General features: G+C 29.0%; 1 protein-coding gene across 1 annotated transcript in view; it reads left to right on the top strand.

Moving 5' to 3' along the window:
* The window catches only part of LOC100208289 (A disintegrin and metalloproteinase with thrombospondin motifs 6), a 94,492-nt gene that overhangs the window by 7,873 nt on the left and 66,181 nt on the right, over positions 1-20,438 (top strand). The window contains exons 4-5 of the mRNA XM_065791075.1: positions 19,366-19,661; positions 19,936-20,206. Of these exons, the coding sequence (XP_065647147.1) occupies positions 19,366-19,661; positions 19,936-20,206 (567 nt within the window). The remainder of the gene's footprint in view (positions 1-19,365; positions 19,662-19,935; positions 20,207-20,438) is intronic.

Genomic DNA, 20,438 nt, shown 5'->3' with positions numbered 1-20,438 from the left:
TCAAAGCTGGTATATAAAATAGATGGTAAAATAAAACGCATTGGCACAAACCTGGGGCTATCGATTCTGCTTGCGTATAAAATATTTGACAAACGCGTTGTTCTCGCTACCATAAAAAAATTTAATAGAAATCGGTATATTTGATTCAAAAGAAACGAATTCTCTCTCACTATTTTTGAAAAGGTATCCACTCGAGATAAAGCTGAAATTGCTAAAACAATTCTTGAGAGTATAAAAAAACATCCCAGTCAACACTCAAACGTCAATTAAACGTCGAAACAGCGTTTCGACAAAACGTTCAGATTGGGTCAAGTATCCGTTAAGAATGAAATCCGTTTGAAATGACGATGAATGAAATGAAATGAAAAACGTTTATAATGGCATATAATAATTTGAAATGAACTGAAAAACGTTTATAACAAACGTCCATAAAGCGTCTATATTCTAACGTATTTTAGACATCTATTATAGGATTACACGACGTATATAAAGCGTTTAGATTTTGTCTAATTTGCGTTTAAATCTAGTATAATTAACGTATATAAAGCGTTTAGATTTAGTCAAAGTAAGCGTATATCAAACTTTTAGAACTTATCTAATATTGTCTTTAATTTAGTTAAAGTAATTTCAATTTAAGTTTTAAAACTTATATAAATTAGAATTACATTATAACTTTTTAACTTTATATAAGTAATAAGAGCTTTATAGGTCTTGAAATTTATAAAAAAGATATAGCTATAGCCCAGTGAGCATAGGACCTAAATAAGGCGTCTTTTCAACGTTTAAAATATGTCCAAAACGTTCAAAAGACTCTTAAAAGACGTCTAAGACGTTTAAAAGACGTTTAAAAGACGAGTTTTTATGTTTTGTGCCCACTGGGAAAAGTAATGAAATTTATAAATAAGATATAGTTATAAAAGACCTTATTTTTTTTTATATATTTTCTAACTATTACTATATGTTTATAAACTTTTATACTATATTACTTATACTATGCTTTTATATTATAAAACTATATATAAAGTTATAAAATTATATAAAACGTTTTCATAGAGTAGGGATTAAGAGAAAAAAATGCTCGTGCACTATACTTTTTGCAGTGGAAAATTTATAGTAACAATTTCTATCAAATATTTTTAAAACTTTTTTTTTTTAATATCTAATATAATATATATTTATAATATAATATTTATATCTATAATATAATATTTCAATCACATTAGCAGAAAATAAAAGTTTTCATTAAGATTAAGTTTACTAATAAAATTAATAAACTCATAAACATATATTTTGGATCCCTGTTTTCTTTATGCATTAGCAAAAATTGTCCTAGTATACCGTCTACCGCTAGTTTATCATGCACCTATTCTTGTGCAACATCATCTTCTGCATTCGTATCCTGATCGTCTGATTTCGTAACCTGATTTGTAACCACAAAAGACTTGGGGAAAATAGTTAGCATTTTAAATGTACATTCATAAATCAAAATTGGAATTTCACAGAACAACTGTGCATATAGAGGATTTTCTGAATGGAAGTTTTTCAAAACTTTCTGTAACGTCTATGTTTATTTTTAACATTAAAAAATTATAATCGTCGCAACATAACATATGCAGTAGTTTTTACCAGCTCTGTTTCACCAATTTTCTTTAGCAAATGTAACTAAACTAAGCTGAAATGCATCTAAAATAAACATTTAGTTATTAAACCTCTTGATTATAGCAAAAATGAGTACCTACTGTTACACAATCATACTAGCGTTTACAAAATGAATTCAAACTGTTTATAAAACATACAAAAAAAGTTCTTGCAGCAGGACTTTCATAACGAGAGACCAGTAACTCATATTTTTTAACTGTGTCAATGTGGTCATCAATAATTTCTAAAACATTAGAGTTTATTGATGTGTTGGCATTTAGGAAATTAGATTGACGCGAAAAGAGCTTTTCAACTTCCATGAATTAAAATGGCGCACCCGAAACTCGTTTATTATTTATTTATCAGTCGTTTTGCTTTCAGTTGTTGTAAGGAAGTGAGTCTTGAAAACGAATTTAAGTCTAATTTAATTATTTAGCCAATGAAAAACAAATGTATTCTTTACTTAACCGAGTCAAGGGTGCGTCGTTTTAAAGTCCGCCATTTATTTTATATATTTAATTAAAATTACTACAACTGATTGTAGGTAATCACCCTCTTGTTAGTTTTTAATTGATTTTGATTGATATCTCAACATTAGACTCTAAATTACTCTAAAAAATCTAAGCTTATCTTTAATTTAGAGATAAGAAGCTATACAAACTGTTTACAAATATTTGAATAAAGTAGTAAATAATAATGTTCATGAGTATTCATGACTTCAATACAAATATTCACTTATAATACTTTAATAAAATATATTACATTAAAATATTCAACCGATCTTACCTGTTATGTTGGTGTCAAGAATTGATTGAAATTATTTTAACATCTATATTTTTGTAATACTATGCGTTTTTGAATGTCTAACTTTCTAATACCTATATTTTTGTTGTTTTTTTATTTCGTTTTAATTACGCCAATTTAAAACGCGTGACTTAAGCTGTTATGAGAATCTACTGACCAATGGCTATATTACTATATTATAATATAAATATATGTTTATTAAATGTCGATTAAACGTTTAGAATAACGACTTATATTAGTCAATATTGTAAAGGTTTGATCGACGTTTAATAAACGTATAGTGTACGTTTATAAAACGTCGATCAAACGTTTACAATATTTACTAATAATATATTGTATTAAAAAATTTAAAGCGTAGATTTTAAATCTATAAATGTTTACGTTTAGTTAGGTTGATTAAAGGTTTACAATATTGACTAATGTAAGTCGATATTCTTAAAGTTAGATCGACGTTTAGTAAACGTATATATAAAAAAGTTTGAAGTAAACATTTTAAATCAAGCGTCATTTTTTAGTCAATAATAGGTCGCTAAACGTTTTATCCATTTTTCGACCGATTTCGACCAAATATAGACCAACTCTAAACCAATATGTGTTTACTGGGATGGTCCATAGGCTTTCCGCAATTTTTTCTAATGAAACTGGGAACTCTTGTGACTAATTTAGTTGGACTAAAATCAAGCAAGATTTTAATTTATTTTGATATTTAAGCAGAGATGTTTGGTTTGCGACATCCCCAAAGTTTTGAAAAGCTAGCAGAAAACTTTTAAGATACGCTTCAGCATATTAAATTATTAAAATAGATAGAAATAAATAGATAATAATTCATAATATAATAAATAAATACAATTAGATAATAATTTTAAAATACCGACTATAATTTGATTTCATTAGGGCGGAAAATAAATAAACGCAGCGGTGGTTTAATTATTTAGATAAAAAAAAACCTACGGTATTATATTAGGCATGACCACTAATCTCAAAATATAACTGGATAGCTGGTTCTATTGTTTTTTCCGAAAAAAGTTGAAGCTAAAATTGGCCACCCAAGATGGCGGCGATTTTAGTTCCTAGCGGTGAAACCGATATACATTTTAAATGGCTATATCAAGTTATTAAAAAAAAATAATTAAATAAGCTTATAAATTTGTTAAAAATAAAAGAAAACAAATGAATTTTATAAATATTAGAGAAGAAAAGAAATCATTGTTTTGTATAATTGATTTTATTATTAAATGGCATTTACAAATTTAGTTTAGTCTTATGTATAAGTATTGGGAACTAAAAACTATAAGTCTTATAGTTTTTAGTTCCCAATGCTGTATGCTAGAAGGTTAATAACATGACAGTATGATAAACGGCAATCATTTCTACCCTCTATATTCTCTACTACAATATTCTCTATTTTTTGTAGCAAGATGCCATTTTGTACAAATTCTACGTGAATTGTTAACTGAGTGCTGTGAGTATACAAAAACTTAGGGGTTCCTTCTAGAATTATATTATACTTGAATTCTATTATTGCATAAACTATTTGAATAAAATATTATTAAGTGTCACTTATACTGGTAAAAAATAACCAGGTCTGAATTATAGTTATTTATAACAATTTTTAAAACAAATAAAAAGTAAATAATAGTTTCTTATAGTTTGAAGGATAATCACTCAATACAATTGAAGAAACAAATGTATATAAAAATACATTTGTTTGAAAAAAATTTATTTATATCTTTATATAGAAATGTTCAAAACATTTCCTCCTCTTTGAAATATCTCCTTAACTTTAGTTAAATATCCTGCTTACCTGTTATTAAGTATTATGGTTATATATTACAGCTTGCTGACTTTTTTATATTAATGAACTGTAAATAGCTGTTAAATAATTTTATAAATATGTTGTTGAGTTTATTTGCATAATAGATTGATTATATGACATTAAATTCAAGAAAATGATTTGCTAAAGAATATCATTAGTCTTAAAGAGATTACTGCTACACAAATGATCTTGCATAATCAAAAAACTGATTTCATTGGATATTTGGCAGCAATTAAATCTGCTCAAGGTATTTCTTGACTGGGTTGAAAAAGAAGGTTCACCATTAAATTATTTATTATCATATAAGCTCAGTCAAAACCATCTAGAGCTCTTTTTTGGTGCTGTGAGATCTGCAGAAATGTTTTACAGCAATATCAATTGCCAACAATTCACATATAAATAACTTTTTATGCAAAGTATTGTTTAATTTTCAAATGAAAACTGCAGCATCGGAGATAAAACTCATATATATGTTTTAGACGATTCTTTTGGTGATTTTAATACTAAAATATCTTTTACTGAAATTGAATTAATAAGAAAATATGATTTGTTGGAGAGAGAACCAACAGTGAGTGATCATGATAATGCAGATATTCCAAACTGCAACAATCTATTTGAATATAAAAGAACTTTGATCCCATATATTGCTGGATACGTAGATAAAATGACTTCAAAAAAAATATCCTCATTAAATGTCAGAATGTACTAGTACTCTCTTTTTATTTAAAACAAAATAGCTTTTTAAAATTCAAAGACATAGGAGGTTTGATTAAATCAACTAAGTGTTATATTTATTTTTTTATTTTTTTTTTAAACATCTTCGCTTCCAACAAGGCTGCAAGCAGCCACTAATTAAAGTTGGAAGTTACTGTAAGAAAAAAGATGAAGATTGTAGAGCAAGATAACGAGTGACGGACGACTTAAAAGATTGCAAATTATATGAATCAGGAAAGCAAGATGAAGGAAGCGAGTTCCAAAGAGCTGATGTTCGAGGAAAAAAACTAGACGAATAAGCGTTTTTGGAGCACTTAGGAACAGTCACAGAAAAAAAATGACACTTAATTGAATGACGAGTAACACGAGAATGAATTTTAGTAGATGGCACAAGAGACGCTAGCTCTTTAGAGCAGTGTCCATTATAGTATTTGTAGAAAAGAGAAAGAGAAGCAACATTACGACGATGTGATAACGGTTGAAGGTTGGCTGCAAGAGCAGGTCCAACTATGTTTACAATGCGTTTTTGCACCTTGTCTAAAAGAGAAAGGGCATCATTAGAAGATCCGCCCCAGATATGGCAACAGTATTCCATACAAGGCCGGATTTGAGATTTATAGAGATAGAGAATAGAATCCAGAGTAAGAAAGTGGCGAGCTCGATAAAGAGATGCAACCTTAGCAGATGCTAATTTTGCAACCGATTTGATATATGGTTTCCAAGAAAGATTGGAAGTAAGAGTTAATCCTAGAAGATGAAGAGTAGGTGACTCATCGAGTACATCACCGTTCATAAATATAGGAAGATCTAAATTATTGCGATAACGATTGGCTGAAAAAAATTGAGTTTTATCTGAATTAAAGTTCACCAGCCACTGTGAGCCCCATGCTGTAGCGGAAGTGAGATCCTTTTCAAGCTCAAATGCCCCCTCCAAGCAATCAGAGGGTGTTGGTTTCTTATCACGACAAGAATAAATGGTAGTATCATCAGCAAACAATGCCACCTTAGATGTGAGAATATCTGGAAGATCGTTAATGTAAATTAAAAAGAGTATAGGGCCAAGGATAGAACCTTGAGGAACCCCTGAAGTTACAGAATAAGAAGAAGAGTGTTGTCCATCGAGGACAACTTTTATGCTACGATTGAAAAGGAAGGATTCAATGATCTTGAAGATGTTGCCGGATACACCATAAGAAGAAAGCTTATGGAGAAGACCAGCATGCCAAACTTTATCAAACGCTTTTGAAATGTCAAGAGCGATGGCCTTAACCTCTCCACCTTCATCTAATGCACGATAAAACCTGTCAGTTATTACTGTTAGCAAATCAGCTGTAGAACGAGAAGATCGAAATCCATATTGATGGTCAGAAAGTAAGTGATTAGATTCAAGATGAGAAATTAAGTGTTTGTTAATTAAAGATTCAAAAACCTTGCTTATGATAGGAAGAAGACTTATGGGACGGTAGTTAGACGAATCAGATCGCTCTCCAGAATTTTTGAAGATAGGGATAACAGATGCGGCTTTCCAGCAGGCTGGAAAACAAGACTCTGATAAGCACTTGTTGAATAGTTTTGAGAGTATAGACGACAGCTCCGGAGAACACTTCTGCAAGACAATAACAGGTATGTTGTCTGGGCCACAAGCTGTAGAAGAGTCTAGTAGGAAATCACTTTAGATACAGATGCTGGAGTGATATGAATGTCAAGCAATGGATCAACCTGTTTGTTGGCAATATCAGGTAGAAAGCAGCTAGTGGAATCAAGAGATGATATTGATGAAAAGTTTTTAGCAAACAATTCAGCTTTGTCTTTAGGTGAGGTGACAAAGTCTGAACCATACAAGAGAGGTGGAATTATAGATTTGCCCTTATTATTGATATTATTAAAGATTCTCCAGAAGTCACGAGAGCCTAATTTTTGAGATGAGATACGAGATTTCATGACCTGAGAATAGCGGGTTTTGGCGTTAGACAAAACCTTTTTACAGTTGTTTCTAGCAGTAATAAACAGACGTCTGTTTTCTGGAGAATTGTTTTGCTGATAGATATGGAAGTAATGGTTTCGATTGGCAATCGCAGCAGCACAGTGTGAGGAAAACCATGGAGGAGAGTGAGGCTTGACCTGGAATCGTCGAGAGGGAATAAAAGATTCCATGCCAGCCTGAATCCACGAAGTTATGTAAGAAGCACATTTGTCGACAGGAAGTTGAAAGATTTCTACCCTAGGGCCATCACGAAGAAAGTCACGGAAAGAATCCCAGTCAGCTTTACTGTAGTTGAAAGAGGTTCGGTAATAGCGGGATTCAGGTGATGAAGAAGAATGAGATATTAGTTTTAGAGAGATCAAACTGTGATCAGAAGAACCTAAGGGTGAATGCGAAGAAACTGAGCACTGACTAGGATCAGAAACAAGACATAAGTCGAGTAGAGAAGGTAAATGATTCGGGTTGTCAGGAAAGCGAGTTGGAAAGTTGACTATTTGAGTTAGGGATTGAGAAAGGCAAAAGTTGTGGGCTTTAATGCCTGCAGAATCACTGACACTAGAGCCAAGCCATTCAGAGTGGTGAGCATTAAAGTCACCGACAACAACTATATTAGCTGATGGATAAAGAGAGAGGGCTTGGTCAATATGATCAGAAATAACATCAAAAAGAGTGCAGTCTTGAGATGAAGGAGAGCGATATAGAACAAAGAGAAAGGCAATAGAGTGAAGTGGTGCTAAACGAAAGCACATGAAAGAATAGTCTGTGGATTCAAACCTAGTTTCACGACAAACAGGTGAATTCTTACGAATGTAAATGCCCAGGCCAAGCATGTGACTATTGGAGTCTTTACGAATCAGAGGAAGATAACCATCAACACTAAGATCACAAGATGAGACAGCCGAACTCAAATTAGTCTCACAAAGAGCAAGTAGGTCTGGTGAACTTTGCAAGAGATAAGACTCAACAGAAGAAAAGTTACTTCGAAGACCACGAATATTAGTGAATGATAGGTTTAGAGAACTTGGTGATGATGATGGTTTTTTGTGTTTTATAGTTTTTGGTACTTTATTCATTTTTAAATTAGATTGAAGAACTTGACTCAAAGCATAGATAGTACTCAGAACACTGTTTAATAGCCCAAGCAATTGCCTCATTACTACTAATAAACCCTAAGCCGTAACAAAGGGCTCCAAATGTGGCCTCCGCAATGCACACCAAAAGTACAAACAGGGACACCATCCATGCGCAACATGGCACTGTTAATACTTTGATATTTTTCAGCTGTTGATGGAATCAGCCTCTCTGAGAGCTACCACAGAGTTCGGGAAACCTGACTACCAGCCGGCCTCAGAACCATAAAACTGAGTTTTAGAGCTGTACCCTCATAAGGAGATAATAGAATGAGTTGCTTAGTCATAAAAACAGTGACACAAGCAAACCCATGCATTGAGTCAAGAAGATCCAGCATTCAACATCCTAAACTGGAAACAATGTATTAAAAATACATCTGCGCCAGCCTAATAGATGAAGAAGGGGTGCGAGGCTGGTCAACAGATAGAATCTGTTTACCCCTTAATCAAATATAATAAATAAGTGTTATATGCAAAGAAACAGAAAGGTGTTTCCAAATTAATTGGTTGTTTTAATAGATTGCCTCTTTCCAAATAAAATTGGAATTCAAAATGCATTAGCAAGTGCTGCTTTGAGATCAGTCGATTTCGTGAAAATAATAATTGATCTAGCTCTTCATGTTTGACTCAAAGTGATAACAATATATTTTCCTTGTTTTAGCTCGTTTGGCAGTTTGGCTGCCAAATTAACTATAAAATATATATATATATATATATATATATATATATATATATATATATATATATATATATATATATATATATATATATAATAAAATAATATAAGACACAAATAACTATATAAAAAAATTCTAGAAGGAACCCCTGAGTTGTGTGTACTCACAGAGCTCAGTTCATAATAATAGTTCATGCAGCATTTGTAAATTTGTGATATCTATTTAAAAAACTAATTTCATAATAGTTTATTTTAAAAAGATATTTAGCTGCCTACCATGCAGTTATGTTATTAACCTTTTAGCACACAGCATTGGGTAGTTAAGAACTAAAAGGTGCATAAATTGTATTATAAACAATATTAAACAAATAATTTATAGTAAAACTAAAATTAAAAGAAAGTAATTAAATGAAAAATATGAATAAAATTATTTCAGTTTTTCAAACTTAAAATAATTATTCGAAAATTGTTTGGAAATTGTTAACTTGTATAACTACTAGTTCCTTATTTGTTCTTTACTAATGTTAAATAAACTAATTCTTAATTAAAAAAAACTAAAAAATTTTATCTTATTTAATAACATTTATTTATCTTTAAAAAAGCAAGATATTATACAAACTTATTGTTTAGAATATATTTTGTTAAACAATAGAGAAATTTACGTAAATATGTAATATTGCCTTTTTTTTTAATTATTGTTATGTAAAACGAAAAATTATATTTGAGGCATGTACATTTCATAATATTTATATATGTAAATGACATATAAGTTCGTAACAAAAATTTCTTTATTTGTAATCAACCGAAACCGTCGTCATCTTGGGAGGCCAAAACTGGCTTCAAAAAATTTGCCGCATACGCTATCCAGTTATATTTTGAGATCAGTGGGCATGACATGAGTATTTCTGACGTCAATATAGAGGTTTTAACGATTGAAATATTGATCAATAAAACTAAAAATATTGTGATTAGCTGTTGTTATCGCCCACCTACTGGCGAAATTAAAACAGTACATTTTTACATGATGATGTTATAAATAAAAGCAATCACGAAAAGAAATTACTTTACATATTAGGTGATATGAATTTAAATTGCTTTGAGTATCACGTCAAAAAAGACATTAATGGGTTTTATAATGGCCTATTTAAAATTGGAGCAGTTCTTCTAATAAACAAACCAACTAGAATTACTTTAACAACAACTTCCTTAACTGATAACATTATAGCCAACGATATTTTTAATAATTCGCTTAAAAAAGCATTATTAAAAGTGACATATATGATCATTTCCCTATTTTCTTTTCAATAGATATTTATGCGAAAATTTTATATAATGAAAAAAAAAAAAATTTAAAAAACGAATTTTTTATAATAAAAACCTAGAATCTTTTAAATATCAACTTTCTTTAGTTAATTTGGACATTATTAACTTTTCTGAAGACATTAATTTAATATACAAATCTTTTTTTTTTAATTTTTATGAAGTTTATGACATCAATTTTCCCAAAGTGGAACCAAATTAAAAAGATAAAAAAATTAAATCGCCATGGATCACTAAAGGTATTCTAACATCTTCTAAAATTAAAAAAAACTTTAAATATTTAAAATCAAAAACAACTTTTAAATATTTAAAATCAAAAACAACTGAGAGTTTTATAATTTATAATTTATAAAAATTACGTAAGAGTATTTATAAAATTTACGTAAGACCATTTATAAAAACTAAGTAAGACTATTTGAACGCCTAAGGAAAAATTCAAAATCAACATACTACACTAGTTTATTTGAAAAATACAAATTAAACTCAAAACACACTTGGCAACTAATAAACGAATTTACTGGTAGCACTAAAAAAATGTCGCAATCTTTGCCCTCAGTTATTAAAAGTAGTAGTAGTAGATAATTTTTTTTTGATCAAAAAACAATTGTTTCCGAATTTAATAAATATTTTGTATCTGTAGGACTAAACCTAGCGGAAAAATTTCCAAAGCCGAAAAAATTAATAAAATTAATAAAAAATTAATAAAGGCAACATATGAGCCCCTAAACTAGTATCTAAATTTTTTTGATTTGTCTTTTGAAGAGTTTGAAAATGCTTTTAAATTGTTAAAGTCAAATAAAGCAGTTGGTCCAAATGATGTCAATGGGAGTGTTGTTATAAACTGTTTTGACGTTTTAAAAGACATGCTTTTCCAAATTTTTAAATCCTCTATTAATCAGGGAGTTTTTCCTTATGATTTAAAAATAGCAAAAATTATTCCTATATTTAAAGATGTTTAGAATATTGCAAGTTGTACTTTGTGCAAATTTATATTAATCTTTATATACTTATTTATTTAATATTTATTTCTAAGATTTGTCATTTTACTTTTTATTGATTATTTTATTACTTTAAAAGAAATTTTTTTTTTAAGTTTATAAATTTAAAAAAAAAAAAATTCTTTATGACCCTGTAACTTTTTGTTTTTGTTTTATCTTTTTAAAAATAAAGTCTTATTTTTTATATATATTGGTAACATTTATATACTCTATACGAAATTATTTATTTTTTACGAAATCAATCTCGGGGCTTGGCGATAAGGCAAATTGTGTCGTCTTCTTGCCCCGGCCATCTGTATATTGGAAATATTTGTTGTATTTATATTTTTATACGGCAAAAAATTGAGAAAAAAAAAAAAAAAAGAAGAAGAAGAAAAAACTAATGTAAAACACTATCGTCCAATTTCTATCCCCTCTGTTTTTTCTAAAATTTTAAAAAGAATTTTGTACAACAGAATATACAATCACCTTTTATCAAACAAATTATTATATAACATGCAGAATGGGTTTAAAAAAAATAATTCAAGAGAGCATGCTATTATTCAGCTTACAAGAAGTATATCAGACTCATTTAATAATTTTACATTCACATTGGGAATATTTATTGATTTAGCGAAAACGTTTAATACCATTGATCATGAAATGCTTGTTAAAAAATTAAATTATTATGGTATAACAGGCAATGTTTTAAAATTATTGAAAAGTTATTTAACTAATTGTAAACAATTTGTTTACGCCAAAATAAACATTTTCATCAAATTTGTTAAATATTACATGTGGAGTTCCTCAAGGATCCATATTAGGACCTCTTTTTTTCCTCATTTATATTAATAATTTATACAAAGCCTTGGATTTAATAACAATTATGTTTGCTGATGACACTAATTTATTTATGTCACACAAAAGCATTCCTTCTCTATTTCATTAGGTGAACATCGAGTTAATCAAAATATCTGACTGGTTTAAGACTAATAAATTATCTCTTAACATTAATAAAACTAAATGGATTCTTTTCTATCCTCTTATCAAAAAACATAAACTGCCAATTAACACGCCTCATCTTGTTATTGACAATATACAAATTAAACAAGTACAGTAACCAACTTTCTAGGTGTTTGTATAGATGAAAATCCTACATGGAAAGTCATATTAAAAACTTATCAATTAAAATTTCAAAAAGTGTAGGAAATATTGTACAAAGCAAGAAATGTTTTAAATAAACATACTTTAGCACAATTATATCACTCATTTATTCATTGTCACATTAACTATGCAAACATTGGTTGGGGGAAGTACAAAGAAAAATAAACTTAAACCTCTTTATTGTCAGCAGAAGCATGTAGCACATCTCATAAATTTTAAAGACCGTTACACTCATGCCAAGCCTTTATTATTTAAAATGAAAGTTTTTAATATATATGAGCTTTATATTTTTAATATTCTTTGTTTTATGTTTAAATGTAAAACCAATTCATTCCCTATTTCTTTCCATAATTTGTATTCATCAAAGGATAGTAATAAATACATTTTACGCAATGCTAATTTTATTAAGCAGCCCATTTTTCAAACAAATCTTTTTAAATTTTGTATTGATTATCGCGGACCATTCTTATGAAATAAAATAGTTTTTACAAAGAGTTTTATTCATCAAAGTAACTACTTTTCTTTTAAACGAAAGCTTAAAGAACTCATTTTTACAAGCGAAGATGTAACAGTATACTTTTGAATTTTTTTTAGTGATCTTCCTTTTTACCCTCTATTTAACCATTAATTTATAAAAATTATATATGTATCATTAACAGCTGTAATATGTAGTAATGTATCTTGTATTTGTAACGGAATATTTTAAGTTTCTTACTTCGTTAACTTATTTTTTATCTTGTAAATATCTTATAAATTTTAACACGATTATTTCTTAGCGGTACTCGACGATGGTCTTCTACGAGTTCCCGCGTTCTTTTATTATTCAATAACGATCATTATATATACATATATATATATATATATATATATATATATATATATATATATATATATATATATATATATATATAAAAGTATATATATATATATATATATATATATATATATATATATATATATATATATATATATATATATATATATATATACTACTGTGATCAAAAAGTAAGGTGAATTTTTTTATAAAATGAAAAATCTTTATTTATTCTTCCAAATCTGTATCGTCCCCCTCAAAATAATCCCCCCCGGCCCCAATGCACTTTTGCCAACGTTTTTTCCAGTCTTCGAAGCATGCCGAAAAGTCCTCGGTAGGGATAGCCTTCAATGCGCGTGCCGAAACACGTTGGATCTCTTCAATGGACTCAAAACGATTTCCCCGGAGTGGTCTCTTGAGCTTTGGGAACAGCCAGAAGTCACACGGTGCTAAGTCGGGCGAATACGGTGGTTGTGGAGCAACATGGGTAGAGTTTTTGCATTATCGTGGTGCAAAATCCAAGAGTTATTGGCCCATAATTCCAGACTCTTTTTGCGAATAGCTTCACGCAAACGTCGCATAACGCTTAAATAATATTCCTTGTTGACAGTTTGGCCAGTTGGAAGGAATTCGTAGTGCACGACACCACAATAATCAAAGAAAACAGTCAACAAGACCTTGATTTTTGAGCGACTTTGACGTGGTTGCTTTGGTCTCGGCTCGCCTTTTTCACGGTATTCACTCGATTGGTCGGTTGTTTCAGGGTCGTATGCGTAGACCCAAGTCTCATCGCCAGTAATAATTTGTTTGTAGACGTCTTGATAGTCAGAAAGCATTGCTTCACACGTTTTAACGCGACGCTCTTTTTCAAAGAAATTGAGAAATTTCGGCACCAAACGTGATTTGAGTCTTCTGAGGCCCAAATGATCCTTCAAAATCGCTTGCACCGACCCAAATGATATTCCAACCATGTCAACAAGGTCTCGAATGGTTAACCGACAATTTGCAAGCACCAATTCTCTGATTTTGTTGATGTGGCGATCATCAATCGAAGTCGATGGTCGTCCGGAGCGTTTCAAGTCATCAACACGTTCTCGGCCTTCTCTGAAGTCTTTGTACCACTTGTAAACATTTTTTTGAGACATAGTCTCTTCACCGAAGGCCTTTTGCAACATTCGATACGTTTCAGCAGCAGAAATATCATTCCGCAAACAAAATTTAATAGCACTTCTTTGCTCAACAAAATTAGACATCGTGAAAATCGCCGAATGCACTTTTGGTACTTCAGAAACAAGCGTAAACAAAAAAAAAAAATTATGAGTTTGACATGTAATTTGGCGCAAATGTTAATGACATTCCTACCAACTTAAAAATAAAAAAGATTGGACGATTCGAATAAGGCGGGAAGTTTAAATTAAAAATTCACCTTAATTTTTTATCACAGTAGTATATATATATATATATATATATATATATATATATATATATATATATATATATATATATATATATATATATATATTTTTTTTATTATAATATATTTTTATTTTAAATACTGTAACGAAATGCTTATTTAAAACGTAATAAAAAGAACAAAACAAAAAAACAAAAAAAAATCTGTCAACAATCCTAGCAGAAATTTTTCTAGTGGATTTGCAGTGAATTTATTTAGTTATTTTGAGCGGCTGCCACTAATAGTCCACCAAGTAACCAATAAACAAAACTACAGTGGACCGTTTATAAAAATGCGGTAGTGGTGTAGTGGTAGAGCGCTCGCTTCATAAGCGAGAGGTTCCGAGTTCGATCCCCACCACGTCCCTGGTAGTACTGCGCTCAACTTGTTTCTCCGCGCAGCGGCCTTGTTCGTCAAGGTTCGTGTTTCGGAGTTATAGAGTTGAGAGAGGGTTATAACCACAATTAAGTAGCCTCCTCATCTGTAGTGGCCTTCTGGGCCTTGGGGAGGTGAAATAACAAAAAACAAAAAACAAAAAAAACAAAATAATGTCTTTATAGGACCACTGAAATTCCGCTATCGAATATTTGCTGCGTATTTAAATGCTTTTCCATACCTTGCAAACCTTTTTTTAGTAGACTTATAGTGGATCTATATAGTTATTGGAGTTTTGCTTATTGGTTACTTGGGAGACCATTACCGGCATGCGATTTAAATGGCCAGTCAATAACTTTCTGACATCTTAATAGTGGCTAGTCATCGGCTAGCCACTTTTGCTGGCTAGCATTAATAGTCCACTTAGTAACCAATGAGCAAAACTACAGCGGTCCGCTTAAAATGACTATATAGTTCCACTATATAGGCTTTATATTAAATTCTATATAAATTCCGCTATAGAATGTTTGCTGGGTTGTGTTCTGTTATAAAACTGTTTTATCTTCAAGGAGCACCTTAATTAAAAAAGAAAAAGAAAAGTTTGAATTTTTGGGGCTTAATGATAAGACTAAATTTGTCTTCTTCTAGCCCCGGTCATGTAATTATTATTTTATAAGTTACGACTGCAAAATTTTTTTTTTATCGGCAAAAGTGTAAATAAATGTTAAAGAACAGTCATTTCATGTTAATTTAATTTTGAGAATGTATTATTTGTGAAAAGTGTAAAATTTTAATGTAACACATTTTTTCATGGATTTACAAACCAAATATTTTTTTCATGGCTTTACAAACTAAGAAAATTTAGCGCTGTGGGTATTTTGGTGTTACAGTAATTCTAGGCAATAATTACACTTGTGCTTATGGAAACTTTTATTTTTGCGAAGTTTCGTGTTTATATCTGAAGTAAACATAGCTTTTTATGTCTTCGTTATTACTATTGTTTATTAATAATTATATTATTATTAATTATTAATAACTATAGTATAATTAAATAGCTATTATTATTTTTTTTTAAAAAGTTAAATAGGTGCATCAGCTAAGTTGAATAGGTGCATCAGCTGATATAGCCGAAGGCGTAACATTGAGTAGTTACTATAACTGTGGGCTTTGGTTTGGGAAGGCATCCTCTTAGCTAAAAGTTGGAACGTATCTTTAACTTTTTATGTTATGTATACGTATCTATAACTCTTATGTTATGTTATGTTATGTACTCACAATACTCAAAAATCAAGCTGTTTCTAAAGAAAATCTAACGGATCGTCCGTAAATTACGCAACGCTAAATTTCAATAATAAACAAAACAAAACAAGGCTCGCTGAGCCTTAATTTAAATTAAAAATCAAAATAACCCATTTAATTTAATGAAAATCGCCGTGTAAAAACTTAAAATCTCATATTTCCGTTTTTTAAATAAATTTAATAGTTAGTGGTGTAATTTATGGACGATAATTATTGTGTAATTTTTGAACGATGATTACTTTTTTCCAGAGAGCAACTCCAGGTTTCGCGTTTTTTGTAAAATCCGAATTATTTAAATTTATTTAAACCATTTATACTCATTTTCTTATAATAATTTGCGATAGATTAGGTTTATTATATTAAATAATTCTTTTTAATATATTATGGTAAAACTTGTTTTAACTTATACACTATTAAAAATGAATTCGATATTCAAGTATTTATTATATCCGGGTCAGGATTTTATAAAAAACGTGATACTTGAATTAGCTCACTGGAAAAAAGTTTCAACTCTAAAACTTTCGCAGTCGCCTCTGATTCTTCTAGATCTTTCATTAACGTTTATAATAAAAATAATAAAAATAAATATATTATAAAGTATATATTATAATCTAAGTCTATAATGACGTTTATGACCAAATACATGACCAAATAAACATGTCTAAAAAACGTACTTCTAGCTTCTAAAAAAATCCTATAAAAACGTTTTTAAAACGTATTAAACGCAACTTAAATTTACTTGGAAGTTGTAAAAAGGTCAGAGGGTATCCCGAAGTAAACTTGTTCTTAACCAGTGGGCACAAGGTGTTTTAGACGTCTATAAAACGACTTGTTCTCTCGGCAAAAACTAAATAATTAAATTTATTTAAAATTATTTTTCTCAAATGAGATGGCAGACTTAACTTAAGTCTGCCATCTCATTTGAGTCTTAAGTCTTAAGACTAGGCCCAGTGGGCAAAGGACGTTTTAACCTATGTATATATATGTATATATATGAATATATACATATATGTATATAAATATATATATATATACATATATATATATTATGTGTATACACACATATATATATATATATATTGTGTGTATATTTATATATATATATATATATATATATATATTGTGTGTATATATATATATATATATATATTGTATATATATATATATATATATATATACATACATACAGTGTCTCAAAAAATTATCCAACCAAACACTTTTTTAAATATTTTTCCTAAAAAAAGTGCTGTATTTTCGTAAACTTAGACTTTTTTGGTAAACTCAAGATTAATAAAAATAAAAGGATATTTCAATATAAAATATGAATCACAAAGTTTTCAGTCTTTAAATAAATGAACTTAGGTCGTTTTTTTTATTGTCAAAAAAATATTCGACCAAACGCATTATTTGTTCCATAATAAATTATTATATAACAAAACAATTATTTTAATACTTTGTTGGGCCTCCCCATGCTTGGATTACAGCTTCTAGACGTCTAGGCATTGATTCGACTAAAGATTTTGTTTCTTCCGATTGAATCTTTTCCCAGGCTTCTTCAATTGCCACTTTGAGGTTTTCTTTTTTGGAAAATAACCGACCTCCAATTTTTCGGTCTACAATTTCCCACAAATGTTCAATGGGATTAAGGTCCGGTGATTGTGCAGGCCATTCCAAGACCTCAACATTATTTTCAGCAAACCACTCCTTTGTTTTAGTGGCACAATGCTTGGTATCGTTATCTTGCTGAAATGTAAAATCAGATCCTAGCCGAAGTTTTCAAGCAGATGACTTTAGCTGTTGTTGAATTTCATGTAGCATGTCCATGGAAGACGAAGAATGATGATAGTGTGTGAGAATTTTTCTAGACTAAGCTATAAGATCATTTACAATTGTTTGCTGTTTGAAAAGCATATTGGTTATACAAAGCTGAAAAGTGTGTATTACACAACTTAGAGAATTTGTAAACCAGCTTCTTTTATGGCTAATTTTATATTAGCAGCATTGTTAGAGAGGACAAAGTACACTTTGTTAGTTGGTATTTTCCATTTATTTAAAGAGTCTTTTAGAAACTTTGATATCTTTACACCTGTATGAGAGCCTGTTATTTTTTTAAGTTGTAGCACAACTGTCATAAAATTAAACTCTGAGTTTATCCAGTGTGCTGTTAATGAATAAAAGTTTAGAACATTGTGATGTGTAGTCCATCCATCAGAGGTGAAACTCAAAAAATCTGTTTTTGCTATATCATTCATAATTTGTATTTTCATTTTTTCATAAATTAAAGTAACAACTGTTTCTGTCATATGTTTTCTAGAGGGCATGATTTACCTTGGTTCAAGATGCATAATTAGTTTTTTAAATCCTTGATCTGTATCTAAACAATATAGCTGAATGCCTACACATGTCATTTCTCCGATAAGCATAGTTATTTTTTGAGCTCTTTGTTCACTTGAATTTCATTTCCTATGAAGTCCATTTTTGAAATGTTTAACGTAAAAAAAAAGAACAACTGTATACTATATTATAGCGTAAAGTTTTTTTTTTTTGAGCATTACTAACTATTACTCTTGCTCAAAAAAAAAATTTAATAGTATAATAAACATGCATAATAATTATCTGCAGTGTTCATATTATTATAAACATACCATACCATGTTTATATATACTTATTCAATTATAAGTAAAATAAATTTATGAAAAATTAAAAAAACTTTTTTTACTGTTTAAAAATACAATGATACTTATTTAAAAACACAATGTTTAAAAATACAATGTTTAAAAATACAATGATACTTATTCCTTTGTGATATTTTCAGAAACTTCTATAGATTATTAAGAACTATGTTATTATTATTAGTAATATTAAATAATAATATAATTAGAATAGTATAATTAGATTATTTCTTAATAATAAGAACAATTTCCTTATTTATATAGTTATCATATCAAAGCGAAAATAAGATTAAATGTTTAATAGTAATTAATATTGACTATTTCAAGCACTTTTATTTACAATTGTTTCTGTTTAAACCTTGAGTAGCAACAATCATACTTTGTTATTGTAAACAATGGTGTTTTTTATTTTCAATATTTTTTACTATATAGTTTTTTAATTTTTTTAAATGTTTTATTATACTTTAAATTTAGCTTGTAAATGTATTAACAGTTTTTACGCATAAATAGTTGTATATTTTTTGTTTAGTTCCTGATTATCACATAGTAGTGCCTTTTCAATTAGATCTATACTCAAGTATAGGTCGCAATAAACGAGAACTTAGCGATAAAGAACCGATTTATTTTACATTTGGAATATCTGCATATGATATTGATTTTAAGTTTAATTTATCGCTAAACAAACATTTACTTGGACCTAATTTTAAAATTGAAATTAAAGGAAAAAATGGAACTATTGAAAAAAAAGCTAAAAATTGTTATTACTCTGGTAAAGTAAATGGAAATGACGAATCAGTGGCAGGGATAAGTACTTGCAATGGATTGGTAAGAAAAATTTTTTAAGGAAGTTTCATAATTAAAATATTTATTATGCATTTTGATAAATATTATAATAATATTATATAAATATTATAGTTATATTTACAACAATTAAAAAAAAAATTAACATAATTTTGTAATGTAACAATATTATATTTATAGTAAAGTTTTTAAAATATATGATTTATAATATAAAGTTTAATAGCTATATATTTATTATTTTGTTTTGATATTAATGTTATTAGATATTTGATATCTATTTTTATCGCATTTGTTTTAGAGTGGAATTTTTAAATATAATAACCATGATTATTTTATTGATCCTGTTCCAAAGTACCTTCACAAGTTTCATCAAAGTAAAAATAAAGATTTGAATACTAAAGTCAAAAGTAAAAAAAGTCTGTCAAAACATTCTGCAGATTTGAAATATTTTCAGCCCCATATAATTTACAGGCGTTCATTAAATGGAGTTTATGAAGATCATCAAACATTATCTGAAACATTTTCAAGGTTTATGCATAAAAATATGATGAAGCAATGTGCCACTAAAGGTTAATGTTTTTTATTCATTTTCTGGGCAACCCTAAAATTTAGGCTAAAATGAAGTTAATATAGAAAATGAAATCAAACTATTTTTTTGCTTTTAAAGTTCTATTCAATAATAGGTCTATGCTATATTATTTACATAATATACCAATCTATTTTTGTTATCAATTATAGTTTATATAGTTTCTATCTATAATATAAAGATCCAGGTCTCTGATTCTCTAATTCTCTAATTTT

The sequence above is a fragment of the Hydra vulgaris genome, chromosome 02, assembly GCF_038396675.1.
Source record: "Hydra vulgaris chromosome 02, alternate assembly HydraT2T_AEP".
In the NCBI taxonomy this organism is placed as follows: Eukaryota; Metazoa; Cnidaria; class Hydrozoa; order Anthoathecata; family Hydridae; genus Hydra; species Hydra vulgaris.
This window is presented reverse-complemented; position numbering and strand designations above follow the sequence as displayed.